The sequence below is a fragment of the Solanum lycopersicum genome, chromosome 10 (genome assembly GCF_036512215.1).
Source record: "Solanum lycopersicum chromosome 10, SLM_r2.1".
Lineage (NCBI taxonomy): Eukaryota > Viridiplantae > Streptophyta > Magnoliopsida > Solanales > Solanaceae > Solanum > Solanum lycopersicum.
In genome coordinates, this window is record NC_090809.1 from 44,908,290 (window position 1) to 44,918,051 (window position 9,762).

The window sequence follows — 9,762 nt, forward strand, 5'->3', positions numbered from 1 at the left end:
ATATGAGGCCTTATACATGTTTAGAAAAATGGTGCGAGATCAAGATTCTGATTGTTTGAAATATGTCCATGAGGCTGACAGGGTTCATGTGTCAGCCGATTATAGAAGAGATGTGGTACAACCTGTCAGTTACATCACCCAGTTCGTAGGCGAGGAAAAGGTGGTGTTGCTGGTAGGAGAAAACATGATGTTGAAAGAGGACAAACACATGTTGAAATGGATCAGGCCACACAAAATGTCCAAGAAGCCTCAGAAGATGATCAAGCAACATCCAATTGTAATATTGGTTCTATTTCAAGAGGTTGCATTCATGATTTCACTCAGGCATCAGATATGACATATCAACTGTCACAAACAGATATCATGTCATATGTGACGCCACAGACTCTACAAATATCAAGTCATCAAAGTCTCTCATCACTTGAGAATGTCATTGGTAATTTTGAGAATGTCCCAAACTTTACCTCATCGCCTGTGCCACTGATCATTGAGACCCCTAATGCCACTAATAATTTAAAGGACCCGAATCATGATATGGACGATAATGATCCAAAGGATGCAAATGAAGGCGGTGATACGACTATTCAAAATAGCGAACCATCAAGGAGGGAGAAGCGTAAATTAAACTTAAGCCTTGTGGGACTAGTACTTTAACATCTTACATTTTTTATTTGATTTTACTCTCTTCTTGAATAATAGAACATTCATATTTTCTTTATAGGTAGTCACTATGCTATCCAACATGTCAAAAAAAAATTGATGACAAGTTTGGAATCCATCAATGCATGGTGAAAGCCCAAAATACAAACTTGAAAGTTTTTACCTCTGGCAAACTCATTGACTCTTCATGTTTTCATTCCATAACTATTCCAGGATTAAAGTATTGAAAAGCTGCAAAAAACTTAGGAAGCTCACTAAATGATTTCTGAAAATCACCATATACCAATGTAAATTCGCGTTGACACCCAAGCCACGCTTTTCTATATGTTACTTGATGACCAAATTTTTCATGAACCTTAGAAATGACATCCACTACCAACAATTTTGAATTTTTACTTATAGATTTAAAAATAGAGATGCAATTAAATTGGTACCTAAGACAATGTGACCTGTTGTAAGCCCTTCAGTCTCACATCTATGATTATTAAAATACTTTCCTATCTTCCAAAGGCTACCTCCAACCTTACCTCGAAGAAACCATGGACAACCTAAAGAATCATAAAATCTGCATCTCACAGTCCATACGTTCTTAGTTGATATTACAACCTTAAATTCTCTATTTTTGCGCAAACTCCAAATTGTCACAGCGCGTTTCAACTTAACTTTACTACTAAAACACATATTTATTTTTAAATCTTTTTTTGCATCCTCGACCCAAACAGAATAACATTTTATTTCAAATTCACGAGTAGAGATAAAAATATCTTCCCCAGTCTCCAATGTTGTAAAGTAAGGTATACCATTATTTTACATTTCATCAAATTGATTTTGAAAATTTACTGAACTTTCATTTTGAGATAAGTCTCCAATATCTTCATCAGATTCACTTTCAATGACTTCACTCTCTCCGTCATCTTCTGAAGGCTCATCCTCCTCCGAACTTTCAACACTTCTTTGATCATGTGCGTCATTACACAAATCAAAGGTGGTCTCATCTTCTCTGTAGAAAAATAATAATAATAATTTCATGAAATACAAAAAATAAAAATAAATTAATTTTTCATGCTATTAAATAAATTAGTTGAAAATATTACTTTACCTGATTTCATATTGATTATGGCTACTCTCAATATGTCTTTGAATATCTGAGCCTTCATCAAATTATTGATGAATACCATGTGATGCAGTGTATGCCAAATGAGGCTGACTGAATGCGACAAATCCATAATTTTGAGATAGCCATTGTTGATCATTCATTTGAAATAGATTATCTTGATTTATTGATTTAATCTTTATATACATCTCCAAAAGATTTATATCAATCTTGTTAAAAAAATTCGAAGGAATGGCAAGAAATTGTACCAAAGACTGGTCATTCTCAATTTTGAACTCAATAAATCTTATAATGTTACCTTGAAATGAGCATGGATATTTTTCAGAAATATCCAATTGAATATTTCTCCATCAGTCCCCCTTTTCTCATGCAACAATCTAATTAATTCAACGTAGTTAATCTAAATAGACATGCTAACAATCATTCTGGCACATTCATTATATCAAAATTTGTTCATTTCCGTGATTATTTCACCGCCCCAATACAAACCAATCATCACGTTATCTTCAAAATTAGCCATCAAAAATCCTACACACAAAAATAAGATGCATTATAGTTATTAAAAATATGTTATAAGTACATTCCAATATATTGACAAGTCATACCTATTAAAATTTTGTGAGTATTGATTCAACAATAAGGCATATAAGCAGAAGTTTTGTAGAACATTATTTGATTTTGCTAAACATTCTACACGACCATTTTTTATAATGTTCTGTAGCCAACACTTTAGCAATTTATTTTAAAGTTTTAAAATGTAACATACAGTAACGTTTTATTGGAAGGTCAAATCAACAAGAAACCTCCACAGCCTCTGTGACATGATAAAATCATCACTCACGGTAATATTTTAATCTTAAAACGTGACTCAAAATAACGACTTTAACATCACATTTTATACAAATATTCTCAAGTGGCAGACCTTTGATTTGATTTAATCATTACTCCTAACGTTTTATATGTAGATCAAGTGGCAGACATTTAATTTGATATAATCATTACTCAAAGTAATGTTTTATATGTAAAACATGACTCCCAATAACATCTTAGACATCAAATTTCGTACAAAAATTCTCAAGTGGCAGACTTGTGATTTTGTTTGACAGAATCGTCACTGACAATAAGGTTTTCCCTTTCAAATTTACAAAGATTCGAAAGTGACAGATTTACAGAGAGACACGTCACTGACGGTAACGTCTTAAGCCTAAAATGTTAGTGTAACATAATACTTCTTAAACGCCGTCTACCAAATATTTTAGTCCATTTATTTTTTGAAAATAAAATATAGCCGAATACATTACTACCGACATTTATATTAGTTTTGTAAAATTTGAAGGTTTCATATTAATGAAATAATAGATTATTTAGGTCAAAGTTCCTGAATCAATATTTGAAAATCTTTTTCCACATGTCTTTTTTAAAAATAAAAAATAAAATTAGTAGGTCTCATATTATGTTCACACTTACTATGTTCCATGAAATAGTTGAAAGAGAATCTTTTGTTATAGAGATAAATAAATATTGTACTTCTCTTTATAAATTTCCAATCAATAAGCAAATTTAGTCGTATGATCTATACATAAAGGAGAGCAACAAACGCGTCAAACTAACCAGTAAAGGGTGTAGCAATCAAATTGCCCTCTTTTCGCGAGCCTAAAGTGAGATCACCAGTTATAATGTATTGTATTGTGAAAAGATTTTGAGATATTGGTAACAGAACAATAATCTCAAAGGTGTACCCTTACTCCAAGGGATCCATCGCTTTGGTCACCGAAAGCCTGATTAACATCACTGTGAATGAAAACATAATATCAATTGATAAAAAAAATTCACCATGCTGTTAAATCATCACTTAAGCTAGACATGTACTTCGTAACTGACATATTCTTAGAAAAACATGTATGGAAGGTATCCAATTTGGGAACAGATAGGGAGAAACAGACATCAAATAAGAGAAGAAACCAAGGCCATTAATGTTGGCATTGCCATACTTCAGAGGTGTTTTCATCAGTATGTTCTTTCCTCTATGTTATAGCTACATTTTTCACATCAACTCCACGGGAATTCAAACGACATTAAATGCAATTACGGATGAATGTCTAAATTCATGAAATCATCTTTCTGTCTCATGCCTCATTTCCTTCGAAAAACTGAACATAACAGTTATTATTACACAAGTGATACTTACAAAGGCGAACTACTCCATCAATTTCAATTTATTTGTCCTACTTTCCTTTTAGTCCCAAAGAATATCTCTTTCCCTTAGGACCACACAATTCAAAATTCTTCTTTATTTTCTTAAACTTCGTGTCAAATCAAAATAGGAAAAATAAATTGAAATGATAGGAGTATTATATAAACAGCGAGACAGAAAAGGTGAAGCATTGTTACAGGTAAATAGATGTATTTTCAGCTTTAACACAATTGAATACCTTGCAATAGTGAAGCAATTATGACCTTTTAAGTTAGAATACATTGTACCTAATATATTGTTTCGATCATCCCTATTTATCAACATTATAGGATGTTTAAAGCAATTACCAATTTCTTCAGGTAATTGATTAAGACTAAGTTGATTGAAGTATATATGCATTTATGTAAATTACTATCTACGATTACATTAGTGAAATTAGAGAGCCGAATTAAAAATCTTAGGGCTCTCAATCCATAAACTACAATCACATATCCATCAATAGGAAATTTCATAGTTTGAAAAATTGAGCAAAACAGGAGTAAGTCATGAAGAAAGTTCAACAACTAACCCAAGCAGTGAGATCCAAACTATTTAGCAAAAATAATAGAACCTGCCACCTTCCTTCAAGGTATGCAGCACTTGCCATTTTTTCGTGGACTTTCCCGTTGTAAATAGCTCTCAATATATCAAAAGCAATAGTCATTCTTTTTTTTTCTTCTAAAATTCACTCATTATAATCTACATTTTTGATGGACAAAAAGTTGGTATAAAAAGATAAACAATAAGAAAAAGAACAGAAAAATTGAAAAACTAACCAGTTTCACATAAATGGAGCTTGAAGAGGTTGAGACACAGATTTCGGAAGAGGTTGAGAGACAAATTTTTGAGAGTTGAGTCTCTCTTGCCTCTATTTGCCCTCCTACGTGCCAATGATAGGGACAACAAGCGTCGTTAATTAGAAGGCATGTACTGTATAAATGAACCATATTTAAACAAATTATACACATCTCAAATGAATTTTTTGGTCATAACCACAAATCTTGTCCAATAAAACTAAGTAATGTAACTTACAGATTGTTGATTGGCAAAGGAATATGTTGCAGTAAACCTAATGAGAAAAATAAGAAAATTTGAAACAGTCTAGTTCTTTGTCATACTATCGAACACCTTAGCTCAGTTTAGTGCTTTGTCATACTACCGAACACCTTAGCTCAGTCTAGTGCTTTGTCATACTATCAAACACCTTAGCTCAGTCTAGTGCTTTGTCACACTATCGAACACCATAGCTCAGTCTAGTGCTTTGTCATACTATCGAACACCTTAGCTCAGTATAGTGCTTTATCATACTATCGAACACCTTAGCTCAGTCTAGTGCTTTGTCATACTATGGAACACCTTAGCTCAGTCTAGTGCTTTATCATACTATCGAACACCTTAGCTGCATCAATATTTATTAGCAAAGCATTTTAAGAAGTTTTTTGAGCATTGTGAATGAATAAGAAAACAGGAGCAACAAACATGTTCACCATTAGAGACCATGCTCCATCAGTGAGCTTACACATATTTATGAGAAAATCGAAAAATAGTTGAGATGTATACAGAATTTCAGTAAAAGCAGAAGCAACCCAACTCTTCTTTTGGTTATTATAGACAATGAGAGAGCAGTCTCATAAACACAAAAAGTTAAGATAAACAACAAGATAGAGAAATGTGGAAACTTCCATAATGTTCGATACATGAAGAATTAAGCTGACGAAATTTGAAACCCACAAAAGGAAAAGTAATTTGATCATGGACAGTGTCGGATATGAACAAGTATAGTGTTATGCTATGGAAAAAGTAAACAGACTCTTACAATCGGAATTCGAGAAGATGAAGCATAGTTAAAGAGTATAATTTGTTTTCAGTATCAAAATTGTAGATGGAGTAGATTTTTTGAATCTGAATTTCTTATGCTTCATCCCTGCAAGATATGAATGAGCAAAACAACATTAGATTAAATCTAAATTCAGTGCATGCAACATAATTACAACAGAAAGGCCAAATAGATCAGCGAATTTGAATGAAAAATCACACCAGTTGAATAATAAGTCGAAAAGATTCAGACCTGAAATCAAAATCAAATAGTATAGAGTACTTTTTCTTAATAACTGGTATGGAGAAGATAACCAGTAATTTAGTACACGTATTAACAGTCAATATGATGTACCATTCACAAAGCTTTTAGTACAACCAAATGATAGCAGTGTTCGTCCATCCCTTGTTCACTTATTAAAAAAGGGTAATATATACACTAGATGGGAACACCGGCCCAACATTTTATTTCTGTGTGCTTTACATGGTAATGAAGTGAAGAAGTAAAAAAATTACAACATAGCGATGTAAAACATAGAACTAAAATTGAGCAGAACGTGTAAAAATGGTTAAGCTATGGTTGATACAGATCTGCCGGAGTCAGTAATAGGCATGTCGACAGATTGAAACGTACAACCAAAGTAATTGGTACTTGTTATACTTTTGTAGAGATTTTATCATATAGATTCTCTATTGTCTTCACAAAATTTCTTGGCTTAGTCAATTTTTGCTTCTTTCAAGAAAGCTAGTATGTCCTCTTCACTCGTATAGTTTGTACGTCAACGTGTAACATAAAAGGTACACATTATAGAGCAAATAAATTAAGCTCGACAATGGATTACACTTATGAGTTTTTGTGCATTCTGTTCTCACTAATAAACTTGTTTATTTGAAAAGAGCATGCTTATATATTAATTGAATCACTCATTCAACTTTAAGTGTAGTCATGTTGCATTTTGCAATGCTAGCTGTCGTAGTTTGAATGACAATCTTAGAACAAGTATTTAATGTGCTTCGCTTTGCCCTCCCTGCCAAGCTAAAAATCAATCAAAGACTATTTAAATATTCCATCAAGAAGGGTGATAGAGTAAATAAAATTATGTATTGCATTGGCGAACTTTAATATTTTATCTTTTAGCAATTCGGCTTCTTCAGTGCTGCATATGTTAAAGAGAAAGCAGAACTCACCAGATCATTTAAGTTGATGCATGTAGAAAGAAGCCAACTCATTTTGATTCCACAGTTGATAGGATTTCACATGTTAATACCTCTGTCAGATACTTTTATCATTCTTCTTTGCACATATGTGAATTTAGGTAACTCTCTAACCTTTCATCTAATCCCCATAGAAAATGGTCTGCATATATGTTGTACACAATACTCCTTTAGATGCTTTTGAATTTAAGCTCATTTTCTGTAATGTTTGATTGCCAGAAAAGACAAAGACAAAAATCTAAAAGTTGGATATGACTTGTAGCTTTTAGTTTAGAAGTCTTTTTACCCTCTTAGCCACATTCACCCTTGAACCAATTACTGTCCAAAAAATTAGCAGAATCCCTATATGAACCTATCAACCAAATGAAATTTGCATATAAAATAGGAGAAATTCTACATGGTGCACCTCCCATTCTATCAACCTGCAATCTCGCATTTGAATACACAGGCAATAAGCAAGTATAAGTCTTGTAATAAAAAAATGTAATATGAATAAATCTTATCCAGAGACATCAAAATGAAAAGAAAAAGGTATAAAGACTAAAAGAACTTCACAAGTAAAATGATGGCTCCCTAGATGAAATCGAGCAAAATCAAAAGGTCTATAACCTTTCGGCCTCATTTTTCATGCATTTCTGGCGAAAAACTCTGAGAAGGAGAACACATACAAGAAATGCTAAAGTAGAAGTAAAAGGAATTCAACCAACATTAGGATTTGGGAATAAGAAAAAAAGAATACCTGTTTTCGTATAAAGTACACGTGTTGAAAGACAAGGATAACTTGTGCTACAATTATTTATTTAATGAAGTGGATCCACATATGGTACAACTTGTATTACTCTTGGAACCATTGTTTATACCACCACAAGTCCCATATCCAAATAGGAGACATGTATGAGAAGAAAAAATAACACATCATAAACTTTATGAATTTTAATTTATTTTATAACTAATTAAATATTTTAAATTCTAGAAATATACATGTCAAATAAAAATTCATTGATTATAAAACTTCATTCATGTTGTAAAATAGTTGGAGTGCCACGTGGGTCCAACAATTGGAAGGTGGCATCACTATTGATTGTGTATACATGTCATATGACACCTTCTCATTATTGATGTTAATGTATGGCTATAAATAGCCACTGTATGAAACATATACATACACCTTTGAAAGAATATTACTTTCTAAATTTTCCTTCTTTTAGTATATTAATTTTAGTAAGTTTTTATATAACACGTTATCAGCACGAGTCTCTGCCAGTTCAAGTAAAGATTTTAAAAGCCTCGAAGGTATAAATTTCCTTTTCTTAATAATGTCTAATCTCTCTAAACTTGAATTTCTTGCTCTAGACATATCGGGAAAAAGCTATCTATCATGGGTACTCGATGCAGAAATTCATCTTGATGCGATGGGTCTAGCAGACACCATCCAAGAAAATAATGAAGCATCGAATCAAAACCGTGCCAAGGCGATGATATTTCTCCGTCATAACCTTGATGAAGGTTTGAAAATGGAATATCTCACTGTTAAGGATCCTCTGGTATTGTGGAACAATTTAAAAGAAAGATATGACCACCTGAAGTTGGTCGTCCTTCCACAGGCACGTTATGACTGGATCCACTTGAGACGTCAAGATTTTAAATCTATCAGTGAGTATAACTCTTCCATGTTTAAAATTATCTCACAATTAAAATTATGTGGAGAAAATATCACTCACCATGATATGTTGGAGAAAACATTTTTCACTTTTCCTGCCTCAAGTATGCTTCTGCAGCAGCAATACCGAGAAATGGGATTTAAAAAATATTCCGAATTAATTTCACATCTCTTTGTTGCTGAACAACATAATGACTTACTGATGAAAAACCATGAAAGTCGACCTACTGGTTCTATGCCATTTCCTGAAGTAAATACGCAAATTTTCACCAATCTAGGCATGAAAAAGGTCGTGGCCCCAGTCGTGGTCGTGGTCGTGATCGAGGAAGAAATTTCAATTATGGTGATCGTCTTACACTAAATAATAACCTTCAACACCAGCAGTGTAAAAAGAAGAATGAAAAACATGATGTAGTGCAGAAGAAAAATTCAGACAACAAATGTTATCGATGTGGAGGAAAAGGACATTGGTCACGTACCTGTCGTACACCAAGACACCTGGTTGAGCTATATCAAGCTTCCCTGAAGGAGGTGAAAAATAACGCTGAAGCCAACTTTATCTCGGAAGATACTGTTGAACCCATGCATCTAGATGTAGCGGATTTCTTTGAGAATCCCGAAGGAAAGATAGATCACCTGATAGGTGATGGATCTGTGATAATGTAAATATATTTCATTTTCGTCGTTTGTATGAACTAGTATGAATATGTTTTCCTAAACTTGTAAATAACTAAAAGGTTGTGTAATGTTTTTTTTAGTAATAATATTATAATGTTTATTTCGTTTATATCTTTTATCTTGAAGAGTATATGGATACCTCAATGATCAATCATGAAGATATTTGTGTAATTGATAGTGGAACAACGCACGCCATATTCAAAGATGAGAAATACTTCTCCTACTTGCTTAGAAGAAAAACAAATGTTACTACAATTTCTGGTAATTCAAACTTAATAGAAGGCTCCGGAAGAGCTATTACAATTCTTTCTAAAGGGACAAAACTCGTCATAGAAGATGTTTTGTTCTCTTCTAAATCCCCAAGAAACATGTTAAGTTTTAAAGATA

General features: G+C 32.8%; 1 protein-coding gene and 1 long non-coding RNA gene across 4 annotated transcripts; one reads left to right on the top strand and one right to left on the bottom strand.

Moving 5' to 3' along the window:
* Window positions 1–1,369: 1,369 nt before the first annotated feature.
* On the bottom strand, window positions 1,370–7,808 carry LOC104649661 (uncharacterized). Of its 3 annotated transcripts, none has more exons than XR_003244086.2 (7): window positions 7,011–7,808; window positions 5,824–5,931; window positions 4,784–4,887; window positions 4,537–4,706; window positions 3,386–3,565; window positions 1,760–2,302; window positions 1,370–1,660 (listed from the first exon to the last, which is right to left on the bottom strand). It is a non-coding gene; the product is annotated as an uncharacterized lncRNA (long non-coding RNA). The 3 variants fall into 3 exon arrangements; XR_011212095.1 differs by lacking the exon at window positions 4,537–4,706 and having other exon boundaries at window positions 7,011–7,179; window positions 7,324–7,806; XR_743556.4 differs by lacking the exon at window positions 4,537–4,706 and having other exon boundaries at window positions 7,011–7,805.
* Window positions 7,809–8,353: 545 nt separating this feature from the next.
* On the top strand, window positions 8,354–9,363 carry LOC138338860 (uncharacterized). Its single transcript, XM_069289944.1, has 2 exons — window positions 8,354–8,622; window positions 8,976–9,363. Exons 1-2 carry the CDS (start codon window positions 8,354–8,356, stop codon window positions 9,361–9,363), a joined length of 657 nt encoding a protein of 218 aa, XP_069146045.1.
* Window positions 9,364–9,762: the final 399 nt, after the last annotated feature.